The 18130-nt window shown below is 37.2% G+C and overlaps 1 protein-coding gene across 3 annotated transcripts in view; it reads right to left on the reverse strand.

Annotated features, from left to right (window-relative positions):
• CPEB4 (cytoplasmic polyadenylation element binding protein 4) overlaps window positions 1-18130 on the reverse strand; it is a 95281-nt gene that overhangs the window by 23705 nt on the left and 53446 nt on the right. The window contains exon 3 of one of the 3 annotated variants that reach the window (XM_006864797.1): window positions 5587-5637. The exons of the other annotated variants lie outside the window; for them this stretch is intronic. Coding sequence (XP_006864859.1) covers window positions 5587-5637 — 51 coding nt within the window. The remainder of the gene's footprint in view (window positions 1-5586; window positions 5638-18130) is intronic. 3 annotated transcript variants of the gene reach the window in all.

Here is an 18130-nt window from a genome sequence, read left to right on the forward strand (position 1 = left end):
TTTTAGCTCACTTGTTTCAAATTATTATACTTGACCCAAATATATCATGATGAAATACTTATGACATAGACCCTTTCCTGAGGAAAATGTCAGATTTCCAATCCTCTATCAAGTGTTGCTTTTTATTTGATGTTTGAGGATGTTGAAGACGTATAAGGAGTGGCAAGTAAAAACCATTGCTTTAATTATGTTTTAGAAATCTGGTTAACTCAGTTGAAATACTTTGCTTCATTTGGTTTTTAATTACCAAAGGATAGACTATGAAAAACATTTTTAAGTACATGCTATGTGGGTTAATTCACTGGACTGCAAAGTTGGCTTGAACTGCAAGGTCGGTGGTTCAAGCTCACCAGTTACTCCTTGGAATCCCTACACAGGGTAACTATGCATCAGAACCGACTCAACAGCACTTAACAACAATAATTATCACAGAATCAAATTCTTCAGTAACTTAAAGTCCAGGACTAACATGATTCATGAAAAATTATAAATGAGCTTGAACATTATGGCCATAAACTTCTGGGTCCATGTTGTCATTAGCTCTACTGATAAATAGTTCATTTCCAAGATATCTTGACAGCCCTGCTTATGAATGCCTCCCTTGTTACAAATCCAATTACTGCTGTTGTTAAGCACCTTTGAGTTCGTTCCAACTCATAGCGGCACTGTATAGGATTTCCAAGGAGTGGCTGGTGAATTTGAACCACTGACCTAACAATTCAAATCAGCCTTGCAGTCCAGCATCATCTCCAGTGCCACATCAGGACTCTAATTCAATATTGGTCATCAAACTCCCACTAGCAAAATTTCCACTTGTCTGGGATGCTACATTTTCAAAGAAGGTAGTGAAAGGATTGGTAGTACTTTATTACAAATAAAAATGAAAATATTGTTTATCTCTTTTAAAAGTCTTTTTCATACTCATTGCAATATTTGCAAGAGTCAAAAAGAAACAAGTATCCATTATAATGATACAATCATGAGATGAAATACCTTGTACATAGTCATTTAAAAGACGTGGCTATTCATGTGCTCACATAGATTAAATCTCTTTAAAATGGCATGAGGTCCCTAGGTGTGTAATACATGATACCTGTTGCATACATTTAATAAATAAATAAAATATAAACAGACATGGAGAAATACATATACTTTTATTTAAAAAAACTAAAAACAACTATATGACCCTCTTTGGGGACAGGGGCTAGGATGGGAAAAGAAGAAGGCTTTCACTTCTTGTTTTATTCCTTTTTGCATGGTTAGACTGTATTATTATTATATCCATTATATTGCTGGGCTGTTGTTACTGTTAAATGTCATGGAATAGGTTCCTACTCAAGGCAACCTGTATGGAATTTCCAAAGCTGTAAGTCTTTGCAGGAGTAGAAAGTTTCATCTCCTGTGGAGCAGTTGATGGGTTTGTAGTTCACAGTTCAGTGCTTATTCTACAGAGCAACCACACTCCCATATTATTGTGTTAAAGGACCCTTTTTGATATTAAAAGCAAACAAATGATATATTAAAGAAACGCATCCTTTGCAGTGACAGCGCCTAATCAATTTAGTAAAGAATGGGCCTTTAGACCAACAGGAGTAAAATATTGCTAAGTTTTAGTAGGTAATGCAAAAATTGATCATATTCAGACATTATGGCTTGCCTTAGGCTTTCAATCTACCTGTATTTCTTATTGCTCCCATGCTGAGAAGGCAGGTGGCAATTCTATTTGTGGGGAGGGGGTGCTTAACTGGCAAGAACACACACTCACTCTTTCTCTCTCTCACACATAAATACATATGGAGAGACAGAAACCGAATTTGTAAAGCAATTAAATGAATGAATATAAATCAAACGCTGGAAACTAACCCAAAAAGCACACACATGTATTATAAAGATCACGACATAAAATTCAATGAAGATGCAAAGGACCATTTTAAACAACTTTTTATATCAGCACCTAATTTAAAGTGCTTACTGTCACATAATTACTTTAGATATATGCTTAATAGTTAGAATTCCCTATGTCACACTGGCTTGTGCTTCTATTAACTTGTTGGTATAATAATCTTCAAAGAGCACTGATAAAATATGATAAACATTTGAGACTATTATTTGTAAGGTATGACCTTAGAGAATGGCAGAGATTGAAACTTTAATTACGATACTACATCTGGAATCCTCAATTTCTCTAATTATAAAAATAGGACTGATGAGATAATTCAAGCCCACCAGCCACTCCTACACAGGTTTGCTGAGCTGAAACTGACTTGACAGCACTTAACAACAACAATAGACCATATGTATATGTGATAGTCAGATGCTCAATAAATAATTACTTCCTCCCTTCCTCAAAAGTAAGCTCACATGTATATACTTTTAGGTTGGTCTTCAACAAGTAGACTCTACTTTTCATTTGTATAGCATACATGATGTTTTCAGATAATCCTTTTTAAGGATCTTTCTGTACCATTCAGTAGCAACTAGGATCATATTTTATACATTTACAGTACATGACTACTATCCACATTTCTCTTGGTTAAAATTATATTCTCCTTTTGATAGATTTCTGCCTGCCTTGAGCAAGCACTTTCCCTGCTTTCATTCCAAAGAACTATAATTAGGAGATGTTCTATGCTAACCTTTATATGCTAACCTTTAAAAGATCTCTTACTAATCTCCTCTGGGACAAACGAATATTGAGTTGATGCTTCTAAGGCATAGACATTCCCAGAAAATACATGACTCTGTTAAAACTTAATATACTTTTCCTTTCGATAACTTCCTGGACACATGGCTCATTTTTGCTAAGGGGTTGAAGCAGTGGAATGACAGGTTAAAAACAAAGTACAATGAATAAGCACTTTTATACAGAGGTGGTTGTTGTAGTTGTTAAGTGCCATTGAGTCAGTTCCAATTCAAAATGACCTTGTTTCTGAGAAGGGGCAGATGGATTTGAACCAGTGACCTTGTGCTAGCAGTCCAGTGCTTATATAATGCCAGTGGTTATATATACCAAAACATATATATATATTTTTTCTTAGACAAAGAAATTACATTCAATACATGCTTGTTAAATAAATGCATGTTCAAAACTTAACTAATTTTTCACTAAACAGTTCATTACAACAGACTTTCAACATGGGCACCCTCAAAACCTGAAGTAAAGTAAGAACAAAGCTACTAGGATTCAACAAACAAGTGAAATTATTCTATCTATAGAAGTGGTACACCCTAGAAAATGCTTCATAAATGTGACTGAAAAAAATGGGTAATGTCCACACGGCAATGTCCACACCAAAGTCCAGGTAGCAAACTAATTGTCCCAATACTCCTCTACCCCACCTGGCTTTATTTATGATTCTATGGCTATAAAGCAACCTTCTGCTATAATCTAGACTTTGCTATGGAGACAGTACCTATTAGCCAGATCCTGCATCTGGTCTGCCTAAAAGCTTTTTTTTTTTTTCATTATAAATGAATAAACCAGCATCTGGTTCCAGTTGGTTGTTTATTAAGAACTAATAAATGATCAATTCTGACAAAAACAAGTTTGGGGACCCTGGTAGGCTAAATACCAGAGCTGAGACTATGCAGTCACAATCCCAATACTACAGCATCTTGGTGAAGAAAGACCAAGTTTCTACTCTCTGACACCTCTTTTTGCTTCCTCTTTTGTCTCATGTTACTCACTTAAGACAGTGTTAAACCTTAGTCACTATACCGATTCATGGCTACTATAGAATGGCACAGATTATGTGTCATAGTAGAACTGTACTCTATAGAGTTCTCAATGGCTGAGTTTTTGAAAGTAGATCACTAAGTTTTTTTTCTGAGGTGACTGGAAGAACATGAACTTTTAATTTTTCAGTGAGTAGCTGTGCACATTAACCATTTACACTACCCAGGGACTCCACTTTATAATAAATACAACGTCCACATATACAGCAGTAAAAACCTAGTTTATAAACTTGTAAAATTTCAAAATATAAGTATTTGGTGGGAAAACGTTATGTTTTTGCCATTAAAAAACTATTTATTCATAAAAGAGGGGAGATTATTATCAGGGAAAAAGGAATAATAGACAGCTCTGTTTTTAATAAGTCAATTTGGCTTAAAAAATAAAACACTGGTTTATGTTTACTTTTCTCACCTCAAACAAACCTCATAAGTCAAATCACGTTCTCTCTCATTTTTCCTGGCTCAATGATATTATAGTACACAGCTTCAAATACTACCCAAAAGGATATCCTGCCCCATAAAATATTTTTATTTCCCATAAGGTCAGCAGTTGGAAACTACCAGCTGTTCCATGGGAGAAAGATGAGGCTTTCTGCTCCCGTAAAAGAGTTACAGCCTCGGAAACCCTGTGTAGGGTCACTATGAGTCGGCACCAACTCCATGGCACATAACCACCACCAGCATTCACTATATAAGCACTGGACTGGTAACCCACTAGCTTGGCAGTTCAAACCCACCAGCCACTTCTTGGAAACCCTATTGTTGTTGTTAAATGCCACTGAGTTGGTTCTGACTCAGCATCCTTGTATGTGGTTTTTAAGGAGCGGTTGATGAGTATGAACCGCTGAACTTGTGGTGCAAACTAACCTTGTGGTCAGTGCTTTTTATCCAACAGTGCCTGACCAGGACTCCCAATACAAGGTCGCTATGAGTCGGAACTGAAGTGACAGACTTAACAACAACAATGAATTCACTATATACTATAGATAAGCAGCAGAAGCTTTTTCAGTTATTACTCTTTGTTTCTGGAATGATGAGAATATAACTAGTCAAGAACTCAGAGGTGGTAAAACTTAAAATGAGTTTTGTTAAATAAAAGCATTAGCACTGTTAACACAGAAATTTGAAATACACATTCAGTAGTAAATAAATAGAAAAGACATGAACAAAATCTCTGTAATCTACCCATTTTAGACACTTTATTCTCTAGGTCTTTCTCTTAATAGATGATCCCTTTCCCTGTAAAATGAAGCTTGCTTCAGCATTTACACATACAAAGAGAACTCAACAGCACATTGGTAATATTTAGAATAGGTAAGGAGAATTTACTGAAGGTAATATAAAGGCCATTACATTTTTCTTGTTCTCCTAACACAGCAAACAAATAGTGAACAACTTTGTCCTTTGCAATGTCCAGTACTGTGGTCTTAGGCTGCTTTTTTTTTTTTGGTTTTAGATCTGATTACCTTCCCTTTCTCCCAGAACATTTTCCTGACTCCATGGACATTTCTTAGATTTACATTTTAAAGGCCATATTATCAAAGCTAATGTTAAATGAAATGATTCTCTATGTATCATATGGACACCTCATTTATTCTCATTGTCAACAATTTCAGGACAGGAAATCAGTTGGTTGTCAATTTTTTTTTAAAAAGGATCTGCCACAATTTAGAGGGAAAAGAATTATTCTTAAAGTAGCTGATAGATTAAAAGCAACTGGTAATTATCACTACAGAATTAACATCACTTCTCAATATGTTGAACCACAAAGACTATATGTGTATTTTCTCACCTATTACTAACTTTTTTCAGTTTTCTGAACTTCACTAGGGTAAATCAATTATCACTTACCATTAATAAGCAGAGAGCTATCGGATCCTGGATATGAATAGTTTAGACGACCTGAAGGTAAAAGAAGGCCGTTACTAAATTTATTTTCTTTAGAGATGGTTTAAACGTATTCAATAACAGAATTGAATTGATTGTTTCTAATACACGAGGTATTTAAAAACTAGTATGTAGTATGGGATAAAATTTTGCTGAGCTAAATAAAGAACACAATGAGTCGGTAGACATGCCAATCAGCATGCTCACAACTATTCAAAGGGAGAGAATTCGTATGAAAATAGAATATTTCTTATATTATTGTTGTTCTGTGCCGTCGAGTCAGTTCCGACTCATAGTGACCTTGAATAGGGTTTCCGAGGTGAGCTTGCAAGCTTGAATTGCCAACCTTTGCGGTTCAAATCAACCTTGAGGTTGAGTGCTTAATCCTACTGTGCCACACCAGGATTTAGGTCAGTCTGATTTCCAGATTCCTGTCCAAAGTAGTTTTCCTTGTATCATCATTATATTCTAATTGTTATCTAAAATCTTTACATTTTTTGCTTCATAATGTGAGTTTTGAGCTACTTTTAAGAAGTAATATTACAGTAATAATACCAGCTGCATTATGTTTCAGTAGGATTCAGACATGTGCCTAACATGTACGATTTAAATTCATGCTTAGGAGAAAATAAGCACAAAAGATTTTTTAAAAAGGCATTTCATTGTACTTAAACATGAAAGCAAATTTCAAAGCACTTAGCATGGTGCCCAGAGCAATAGGTACTCAATAAACACTGGGTTCATTTCCTTCAAAATCTGAAGTGGTTCAAATTTTAAATGGTATTCATGGAGTCCTGGTGTGGTGCTGTGGGTTAATGCACTGGACTACAAGGTCAATGTGAACCACAAGGTTGGCAGTTCAAACTCACCAGCTGTACCTTGGAAACCCTATACAGGGTCATGAGTTGGAACCGACATGATGGCACTTAACAACTACATGATGTCCATCAGAAAGAATTTTAAAAGTACTAACATTTTTGAAGGACGAGCCATCTTCCAAATTGGTAGCCACAAGTAAGGGGGGAAATGACTGAGATTTCTCCACTTTTAATTAATACACAAAATTACCTTTTTGTTTTGGAAGAATTTCTACCTGCACGTTGAAGTAACTAGATCACAAATCTTACTGAATATACATACCATGTGCCTAGTTGTCTACTATGTATAAAATTCAGTATGGTGATATTTTTAAGTCCTCATATCCCCATACCCTTCTGTACATGATATCTTCATAACAGATGAAAGCTCTCAATAAACCTTACTCATCTAGACAATGGGAAAGGGAACTTGATAATTATCTACTGCAGTCCAGCAGTGTTTGAGCCAGGTACAGTGTGAGGAGTCCTGGTGTAGCACTGAAGGATAAGTACAAGACTGCAAGGTCAGCAGTTTAAACCCATCAGCCACTCTTTAAAAACCCTAAACAAGGTCGTTCTAAGTCAGAACTGACAGGACAGCACTTAACAACAACAGCAAGGGTAATGACTGGAGACAGTCATGGTTAACTGGTAGAAATCTTGCCTTCCATGAAGGAGACCCAAGTTCAATTCCCTGCCAATACCCTTCAACCAAGCAGAGTCACCAACTATCTGTCAATGTTGCTATGATGCTGAACAGGTTTCAGTGGAAGTCAGACTAGGAAAAAAGGCTTGGAGGTATACTTCTGACAAATCTGTTGTGCATGTGCCCCTCATAAGCCTAGGGTCATCAATTCTAACAACAATGTATGGATTTAAAACTGGTTTCAAACAGCAAACATTAGGAAACTACAGTCTAAGCTCCAAGCCCAAAGAACCATAACAGAGGTTATGAAAAAGTATAAACAAAGGTTCTTCCATGCCTCAAGACAGTAAGCCTTCTAAGAAGCCAAGAAGACTCTACCTAGTTCCACTGAATACTGTGGGAATCAGAGATAATATGCAGTCCTAGCAATTCAGCATCCACATATTACAACTCTTCAGAGAAAATGATAGGCCTCATCTGTCCTTCAATGCCTCAAAAGCCTGCGTCTTTGAAACAGTTGCCTCAGAAATGAACTCATGCCTGAAAACCAAAACTATTTTCTATTACCAGCAGCTTTAATTCATTCAAATGTGGAATCTAACATGAAACAAAGTCAGAACCTACAGTTTTCCTACAGTTTAAACCAAATATAAAGTTTGTTTATTTTTATTAGGTTGTTCACTGTTCCACTTAAAATTTCAGCCTGCTACTATGTAAGAGTGGGATGGGGCTTAAGATGGGGGGGAAAAAGGTAAACATTAATTCTGATATTTAAATTTCTTCTAAAAAATGGTTTACATTCGTTAATACTAATTTATGCCTGCAAGCATCCAAATCCAGTGAATTAGATCAGAAATGCTGTAAGTACAAACCTGGATCTTATGAAATTAAAAAAAAAAATAAAAATAGACTTGAGACGTTAGCAGAACATGAACTTAACTGTCAAAAACTTGGGATATGGGAAAGTTTAGCTTCTGAAACATTTAACTCAAAGTAGCAGTTGATTGTTTCTAATGGAACAAGTGTTCCTTTCATCTTCTTTTGATGCTTTCTGCATCATTCAATAATTTGCCCAGAGAATCCTTCAATAACGAAAGTCGAGGCTTGAATTTTTTTTGTTCCCCCAGCTTGAGAAATGCCGAGTGTGTTTCTTCCTTTTTGGTTTGCTAACTGCAGATTTTTGCACATTTTGTTGTAATATTTTTGACTGTGTCTTTTCAAGCTGCCCTTCAAAATTTTCTGTTCATCTCTTGTACCTCTTCATTTCTTCCATTTACTTTTCCATCTCTACGATGGAGAGCAAGTTTCAGTGTCGCTTCTGACATCCACTTTGATATTTTCCTTCTTTCTTGTCTTCTTAATGACTTTTTGCTTTCTTCCTGTATGATGCTCTTGATGTCATCCCACAACTCTTCTGGTCTTCGGTCTTTAGTGTTAAATGTATCAAATCTGTTCTTCAGATGATCTCTAAATCCAGGTGGGATATATTCAAGGTCATATTTTGGCTCTTGTGGATTTGTTTTCATTTTCTTCACCTTCAGTTTGAACTTGCATATGAGCAATTGATGCTGTGTTCCACAGTCTGCCCCTGGACTTGTTTTGACTAATGATATACAGCTGTTCCATCATCCCTTTCTTCAGATGTAGTCAATTTGATTTTTGTGTATTCAATCTGGTAAGGTCCATGTGTATAATCATCTCTTATACTGTCTAAAGAAGGTATTTGAAATGAACAAATCATTGATTTTGCAGAATGCTATCATGCAATCTCCAGCATCATTTCTATTACCAAGGCCATATTTTCCAACTACTGATCCTTCCTCTTTGTTTCCAACCTTTGCACTCCAATAACCAGTAAAGATCAATACATCTTGATTGCATGTTTGATCAATTTCAGACTGAAAAATTTGGTAGAGTTCTTCTATTTCATCCTCACTGGCTTTAGTCGTTGGTGCATAAATTTGAATAATAGTGGTATTAACTGGTCTTCATGTATGCACATAGATATTATCCTATCACAGCAGTATTGTACCTCATAACTGATCTGGATATGTTCTTTTTGACAATGAATACAACACAATTCCTCTTCAATATGTCATTCCTGCCATAGTAAACCATGTGGTTGTCAGATTCAAAATGGCCAATACCAGTCCATTTTAGCTCACTAAAGCCTATGATATCAATGTTTATGCGTTCCATTTCATTTTTGAACAATGTACAACTTTCCTAGTATCAGACTTCATACATTCCATGTTCCGATTATTAATGGATGTTTACAGCTGTTTCTCTTCTTTTTGAGTTGTGCCCCATCAGCAAATGAAGGTCCCATGGGCTTTTCTCCCACCGGCTTTACTCCATTCGCGTCATAACATTCAACTCTATTTGAGGAGGCAGCTCTTCCCCAGACGCATTTTGAGTGCCTTCCAACCTGAGGGGATCATTTTATATCTGACAGTATTTTCCTGCCATTCATAAGGTTTTCAGTGACTAAATATTCGGAAGTAGTTCGCCACTCCTTCTTCCTACTCTGTCTTCATCTGGAAAGCTCATCTGAAACCTGTCTACCAATGATGGGTGACCCTGCTGGTATTTAAAATACCTGCGGCATAGCTTCCAGAATCACAGCAACTCACAAGCCACCACAGTACGACAAAATGACAGATGAGTGGTGGCAAATTATTGAATGACGCAGAAAGCATCAAAAGAAGATTGAAGAAATACACAGAGTTACTGTACCAAAAGGAAATGGATGATGTTCAACTGTTTCAAGAGGTAGCATGTGATCAAGAGCCAGTGATACTGAAGGAAGAAGTCCAAGGTGCACTGAAAGAATTGGCAAAGAACAAGGCTCCAGGAATTGATAGAATAAAAACTGAAATCTTTCAAGAAAGTGAGGCGGTACTGGAGGCACTCACTCATCTATGCCAAGGAATCTGGAAAACAACTATCTGGCCAACTGACTGGAGAAGAGATCCATATTTGTGCCCATTCCAAAGAGAGGTGACCCAACGGAATGCAGAAATCATCAGACAATATTTTTGATATTCCATGCAAATAAAGTTTTACTAAAGGTAATACAGAAACGGCTGTAAGCATACACTGAGAGAACTTCCAGAGGTTCAAACTGGATTTGGAAAAGGACTTGGAACAAGTGATGTCATTGCTGATGTCTGATGGATCTTGGCTGAAAGCAGAGAATATCAGAAAGATGTTTATCTGTGCTTTATTGACTAAGGAAAGCTTTAAATTGTGTGGATCGTGACAAGCTATGGACAACACTGCGGAGTATGAATATTCTAGAACACTTAACTGTGCTCATGAGGAATCTGTATATGGACCAAGAGGCAGTTGTTTGAACAGAACATGGGAACACTGAATGGTTTAAAATTAAGAAAGGTGTGTGACAGGGTTGTATTCTGTTACCATATTTATTCAACCTGTATGCTGAGCAAATAATCTGAGAAGCTGGGTTCTATGAAGAAAAATGTGGCACCAGGATTGCAGGAAGACTCATTAACAACCTGCAATATGCAGATGATACAAGCTTGCTTGCTGAAAATGAAGAGGACTTAGATCAAAAAGCACAGCCTTTGGTATTGATTGAATCTCAATGTAAAGAAAACAAAAATCCTCACCACTGGACTAATAAACAATATTCTTATCAAAGGAGAAAAGATTGAAGTTGTCAAGGATATCATTCTTCTTGGATCAACTATCAACACTCATGGAAGCAGCAGTCAAGAAATCAAATGACATATTGCATTAGGCAAATCTGCTGCACAAAACCTTAAAGTGTTACAGAACAAAGATGTCAGCTTGAGGACTAAGGTGCACCTGACCCGAGCCATGGTATTTTTAATAATCTCATATGCATGCGAAAGTTGGACAGTGAATAAGGAAGACTGTAGAAGAACTGATGCTTTTGAGCTATGGTGTTGGAGGAGAATGTTTTGAAAGTGTCATGGGCTGCCAAAAGAACCAACAGATCTATGTTGGAGGAAGTGCAGCCAGGGTGCTCCTTGGAGGCCAGGATGGCCAAATTTCTTCTCTCATACTTCGGACATATTGTCAGGAGGGACTAGTCTCTGGAGAAGGATATCATATTTGGTAGGTTGGAGGGTCAAAGAAAAAGAGGAAGACCTCCAGTAAGATGGACTGAAAAAGTAGCAGCATCAATGGGCTCAACTGTGGCAACGATTGTGAGGTTGGCCCAGGACTGGGAACTGTTTCGTTCTGTTGTGCACAGGGCTGCTATGAGTTGGTACCGACTCAATGGCACCTAATAACAACAATAATGGAACAAGTGTATGTTTCTTACATTAGTAGAACCCTTAGTAAATGAACTATTAGAACTATGACACAAAACACTTTTATTTAGCTTTTTCAAGTATGACATATGTCAATACCGGAGCAGAAATATTCAATTATGTTAAGAATTAGAAGGAAGGGTTATCATTTCCTAGAAGATACTGTATTTTCAAATGCGATTTAATGGCTTAAGACCACTACGTTTTATATGAACCAAAATGTCTCTTATTTGATGTCCAGAAGGATAGTTAAAGATGAGAATCCAAAAGACAAATAATCAAACTAGCTAGCCCAGTTTAATAAATGAGTTTACAGCTTATCAGACTGACAAATTTGGAATGTGCACCGTAAGCCTGAGTTCCTTACAACAGTAGCTCTTGTTACAAAGAGCAAAATCCCCACAGGATATCTATCATAGATAACACATATCACTCTCTTTTTTGGAAATCTTCTGAAAGCTGCTATTATAAGTGCCATGGGAAAAATCTTTCACACTCTTCCTATACTCCTCTCATTTTTATTCTCGTATTCCCTTTCCTCTATGGAAGCTAATTTACATGGACCTTTTTGCATTTTCTATTCCATGGTTAGCTTCCTTCTGAGACAGTGGCCTCATTTCATGTCCCCATGAAAAGAATTTTTCAAATCTTTTTTTTCCCCCCAAGTTTACCTTCTTCTAATACATCTTGCCCCAAAAGGAAACCTTTTTTCTTTTTTAAATTAACTCACCAAATTTTATTTCTAGCAATATGTAGCAACAGCTAACCATCTTATATGTAATTTCAGCAATGGGCTAAATTTAAATATCTCTTTTATATAATGGTTCCATCTAAGAGCTAGAGCTTTGTTACTAAGCACTTAGAGTTTCCAGTTTAGGTACCAGGTATGCAGTCAATGAATTCATTTCACTGTTAACAGTAATTTAAAAGAAGAAAATTAGTAAAATAAGAATAACTGAAATAATTGAATGTGAATATAACCCAATGCTATGCTTTTTGTTTGCTTGTCTTTTCGTTTTTTTGTAAGTCACCTCTCTTTACATAGAGCTCAGGTTTTGGCACATCTAGAATTGAATTCCTTAAGAGGAAAGGAAGGTAGTAGAATTTCAGGAAAGTGAACTTATTTTGTGGGTAAAATTCAATCTTTGAGGCTTTTGGTATTGATTATGTTATAAATATAAAGAAATACTGCATGATCAACAGCCTTAATCTTAAGGGACGCTAGGACAATAAAAGTAGTAATCTCTGGAAGCCAGCTGTGGCATTTGGAGCCAGAAGCCTGGCATGCATCATGCAGAAGGCACACACTATATTTGGTGACATGACTCAACTAGCCAAATATAGGCAACTGATATAGACAGTGTGACCCTGGTAATTTGTAGATTGCCAAATTCTACAGCCTGGAAAAGATTCATTCTTCACTAGGCAATCCTATGCTAGGCATTTATGGTTTGGAGAAAACTAATATTTTCTATCAAAACTGACTTAGAATTTGAGGAGGGACAGGAGGTACTCAAAAGTATGAACTATTACATTAGTCTAAGACACTAACTAAAGCCACCTAGTCAAAGAGATGAAAGAAGGAAATATTCCAATGTACTACCAGAATATGTATGATTATTTAAAAAATTAAAGTTCTTTCTAAAAAGTAACTTCAATTTTATTGCCACCATTTCAAACACACAAACATTGAAAAATATAAAATGTTCTACAGTGCTATTACATCTCATACCATTACCTTCTCTTTTCTCAGAGTCATGCCATTTCTGATGACATGGTGTAGGTCAAGACATAATAATAGGGACTAACTCTGCAGGGTCGTCTCAGACATAGTCATGTCGTCCTATAAAGTGATGGCTGTCAAGTGAAGGTGACTCATGGCGACCCTGTAAAGGGTTTCTGAGGCTACAATCTTTACAGGAGCAGAAAGCCTCATTTTTCTCCAGAGTGGCTTATGAATTGGAATTGCTGACCTTGCAGTTAGCAGCCCAATGCAAAATCCACTCTGCTACCAGGGTTCCTTTATAAAGTAGCAAGTGACATTAAATTCTAAGTTATATTTTATTTGATTGAATCAAATTATAAAAACTTATACACTAAAAGAAAAAGTATGTGTGGTGGAGGGAATTATTTGATGAACATCATTAGACATTCTAATAGGGAAAAGATAAGTATGTGCTTAAGCACATTTCTAAAACAGATAAATTATTTTATACATACACACAAGTAAGGAGAGCCCTACTAGCATAGTGGGTTATCAGTTGGGCTGCAGTTTGAATCTACTAACCACTCTCTGGGAGAAAGAGGAGGCTTTCTGCTCCCGTAAAGATTTACAGCCTCAAAAACCCTATACAGAGTCACTGTGAGTTGGAACTGACTCCACTGCACACCACCACCACCATACACACAAGCATGACATTCACACATACACATTTGCTGTTGTTCTTTAACTAGAAGTGCCTCTCCTATGTCTGCTCTATTATTTAGCTCATTTCAAAGTTAAGTCAAAGCTACACCTCCATAGTAATTTTTTAAAAAGGAAGTTCCAACTGCCTCTCCATCTGAGGTTTTTTAGTAACTATGATGGCACTGATGTGGCGCTGTGGGCTAATGTGTCAGAATGCAAACTCGTTTGAATTGCAAAGTCAGTGGTTCAAGCTCACCAGCTGCTCCCTGGAAACCCTATACAGGGTTGCTATGGGTCAGAATCGACTTGACGGCACTTCACAACAACAACAACAAATGCTGGCACTTGCAGCATGATGGCATTATGAGCACTTGGACAATGCAGAACTGTGTGTGTCATCCATTCCAACTCGCGGTGACCCTGTACAGGGTTTCCAAGAGTAGCTGACCAAGTAGTTACTAGTTCAGTGCTTATCCTACAGCACCACACCAGGGCTCAAATACCAACATTAGCCAACTGCCTATGTTGTTGTTGTTGTTATGTGCTGTCGAGTCGGTTCCGACCCATAGCGACCCTGTACAGGGTTTCCGAGGGTGTAAATCTTTACGGGAGTAGAATGCCTCATCTTTCTCCCGCGGAACTGCCTATAGTTGTTGTTAAGTGCCGTCAAGTCGGTTCCAACCCATAGTGACCCTGTACAGGGTTTCCGAGGCTTTAAATCTTTACAGGAGCAGAAAGCCTCATTTTTCTCCCACGGAGCTGCTGGTAGTTTCGAACTGCTGACCTTAAGGTTTGCAGCCTGATTCGCAACACTAACTAATAATAATATGTTCAATATGTTCTATCACTCAATTGTATAAAGTGGTGGTGTTAGCTTATCATCGAGTTGGTTCTGACGTATAGTGACCCTGTATACGCTTTCAGAGGTTGTAAATCTTTAGGGATGCAGAAAGTTTTGTCTTTCTCCTACAGAGTGGCTGGGGGATTCGAACTGCTGACCTTGTGGCTAGCAGCTCAACTAAAAGGCATTTATTCTGTTGATCTAAGAATTATCAAAATCTACTCTCTGACCAGTGATTTGACCATAACAAAACAAACAAAAAGTCAAATACACTGCCTTCAAGTCTCGATTCTGACTCAGCAACCCTATTAGCACAGAGTAGAACTGCCTTGTTAAGGTTCCAAGATTGAAATCTCTATGGAAGCAGACAGTCTCATCTTTCTCCTGTGAAGTACCTGGTGGTTCAAACCACCACTTTGGTTTGCAGCTAAGCAGTTAGCAGCTGAGCATTTACCTCCACCACCCAGGATCCTTATATGAGCTGACCAATTTCCAGTAAAAACATTTCCATGCAAAAATCACAAGAATGGAACCGGAAGAGATTATTATCAACGGGATAACCTTGCCCCCTTACCTTATTCAAATTCACTAAACACACACATATACAAACACAAGCATAGACATCTTAGGCTAAACAAAACTCTTCTCTGGGGCAGAAAGTCTTCAGTTTAAACGACAGGGCTTTACAAACTCTTGCATTCAAGCCCTCATCCATGTCTCCACACTGGCACCTCCCACCTCCCATCAGGTACTCAGTCATTCAGAACTCTTAGCCTATAACTTTCTTTTACTTCTGGGCTATTCCCTCTATCAGGAAGGCTTTCTCTTTGTTTGCTCCCCGCTCCCCTGAACTGTCCCACCCCCAATGCCTCACCACTTTAATTTCTATCCTTTCACCCAGGCGATTTCCATATTCCTTCATAGGCATCACACATCCCATGGGGAAGTCTTCTCGAACCCATTACCCCATCTCTGGTTCTGAAAACCCCGTATGTCTGAAAGAGCACTGGCTGTACTTACTACAATGAACTTAAATTGCCTATTTCCAAGCTGTCTCTTCCTCTAAGGCAACAAGTTTTTTGAGGACAGCTTTTGAGTTTTGTATTCCAAAGCTTGGAGGACAGACAAGTGCTCAACAAATAGCTGTTGAATTAATGAATGCCCCACAAAGTCAGCAAATAGTAGCCTCTCTGTCTAGAAAGTTGCAGTGAAAAGTATAGGAAGTCAGACCAACCCCATTTTGTGACCTAAATCAAATTACTTAGTTTCTCTGAATAGTAATATGACAAGAGTATGTTTCCATTTCCTTCATATGGCTTCTGTGAGAAATCCATCAGTTAATATTTTCAGAATACCCAGAAAAGTGCCCCAGTAGACAGTAGGTGCTCAATTAACATTAATTCCTTTTCTTTCCTGTCCTTCTTTCCCAAAATTATAGCTAGAAATAACCAACACTTTTCTACTTGTGAAAGAAAGAGGGAGGATTCCTTTTGGCCAAACAAGTCCCAAACTGGAAACTTAAGAGCATGGAGTGGCAATCTGAGGGATTTTTCCGCTTCAGAGAATGAGAGCTTGCTAATAGTGTCCTTGGTTACAAACAGGGTTATAATTCTTTTCTGATGAAGAAATGAAAAAAAAAAAAAAAAGCTTAACCTCTTATTTTTATAATAGCCAAATTGGCAATGTAGCAGAAAGATTTTAGGGAATGAAAACTTTGAAATTTTAAACTTAAAAATTATCCTTTTAATACTAATAGGGAGGATATTTCTTTTGTACTCTAAGCTCAAATTTAATGTTTTAATTGTGATATGACAGTTGAAAAAAGAACAGTGGCAAAAGTGACCCATTTATAAGCGTATTTCTACAGATTGAGTAGGGTCTGCTATAAAAGGACTGCTTTGGCTGTAACTCAGGACAAGTGCAAAGTTGCAAGTGCTAAAGGCACCTAAGAGTTTCAGGCAGAAGCAGTAGCTACAGAAAAATGAGCAAGGAGTTGATCCAATTAAGGAATTCAAAAGATTTCCTACTGCCAGTAAGCCTAACAACAAACCAGCAAGCAGGAAGGCTATTTTTACCACTGCCAGCCGCCTTCCCACTCTGGATGCTACATTTAGAGGACAGAGCAACAAGATAACTTGCCTTAAGAGGATGTTATGATACCAGTGATTAATGGCAATTTCTAAGCTTTAAAAAACTAAGCCTAGTTTTTGTCCAAGCTAAACCAGCCAAAGTCCGTGAAAAAAAGCAAAACAAAACAAAAACCATACTGAATAACGTAACGAAAAGGAAAGTAGAAAAACAGACCAGTGGGTGGCAGAAAAAAATTAAGTAATCCAGGAAAAAAGAAGCCAAAGCAGTAAATTAAAATTCTCCTGTCTTGCAAAAAAGATTAAGGAAGTCTGTATTATAAGAGGCATACTTTTTTTAAAAAGAAGTAGTGAATAAACAAAGAATTCTGGAATTGTCCCCAAGGTAAAAATGATTTTGAGAAATGGCTTTCTGTATTAACATGAGTAAAATAGGAAATAGAGACAAACGTATAAAATCCCTAAGTATCATAAGCTAAATCACTTGCAAATGACTAAAAACTTTAGAGCTAAGATGTATACTTATTATAGGACAAACACAATGAGATACTTCTCTGACAGACTACAGAAACTAAAGAATTAAGAGTGACTTCCTTATTTTATTGAGTATTTTTAAAAAGAGTACTATTGTTGTTAAGTGCAGTCAAGTCGGTTCCAATTCATAGCGACCTTGTATAGGGTTTCCAAAGAGCGGCTGATGAGCTTGAACCACTGATCTTACAGTTCAAAGCGATCTTGCAGTCCAGTGCATTAACCAATAGCATTACACCAATCATTCATTTAACATAAATTCTTAGGACTTTATTGAATCTTAATTAAGAAGATGCTTGAATTTCAACCTGATCTATTATTTCACACTTCTCAGAAATCCTATACAGAGTTGCTATGAATCAGAACTGACTCAATGGCACTTAACAACAACAGCGTCTCTTAAGTCCTAGACACTACTTTCTCCTATCTGTATGCAAGGCCATAGGTCTTCATCATACTAATGAGGAAGTTTCCAAAAGTTCATAAAAAAAAAAAGGAATGAAAAGATAGTGGAATTTTTTATATATATGTTGCAGTTAAGCACCTTCGAGTTGGTTCCAACTCACAGCAACCCTTTATAGAGTTTCTGAGGAGCAGCTGGTAGGCTTGAAGCACCAATCTTGTAATTCAAACTTACTTTGCTGTCCAGCACATTATCCCACAGCACCACACCAGGACACTTATTCTCTCTCTCATTATATCTATATGAGAGAATGTAAATATATAAGTATACACACACATACACACACACACACATGGAACTCTGGTAGCGTAGCGGTTATGAATCAGGTTGCGAACCGCAAGATCAGCAGTTTGAAACTACCAGCTGTTC

The sequence above is a fragment of the Chrysochloris asiatica genome, unplaced genomic scaffold (assembly GCF_000296735.1).
Source record: "Chrysochloris asiatica unplaced genomic scaffold, ChrAsi1.0 scaffold00071, whole genome shotgun sequence".
Lineage (NCBI taxonomy): Eukaryota > Metazoa > Chordata > Mammalia > Afrosoricida > Chrysochloridae > Chrysochloris > Chrysochloris asiatica.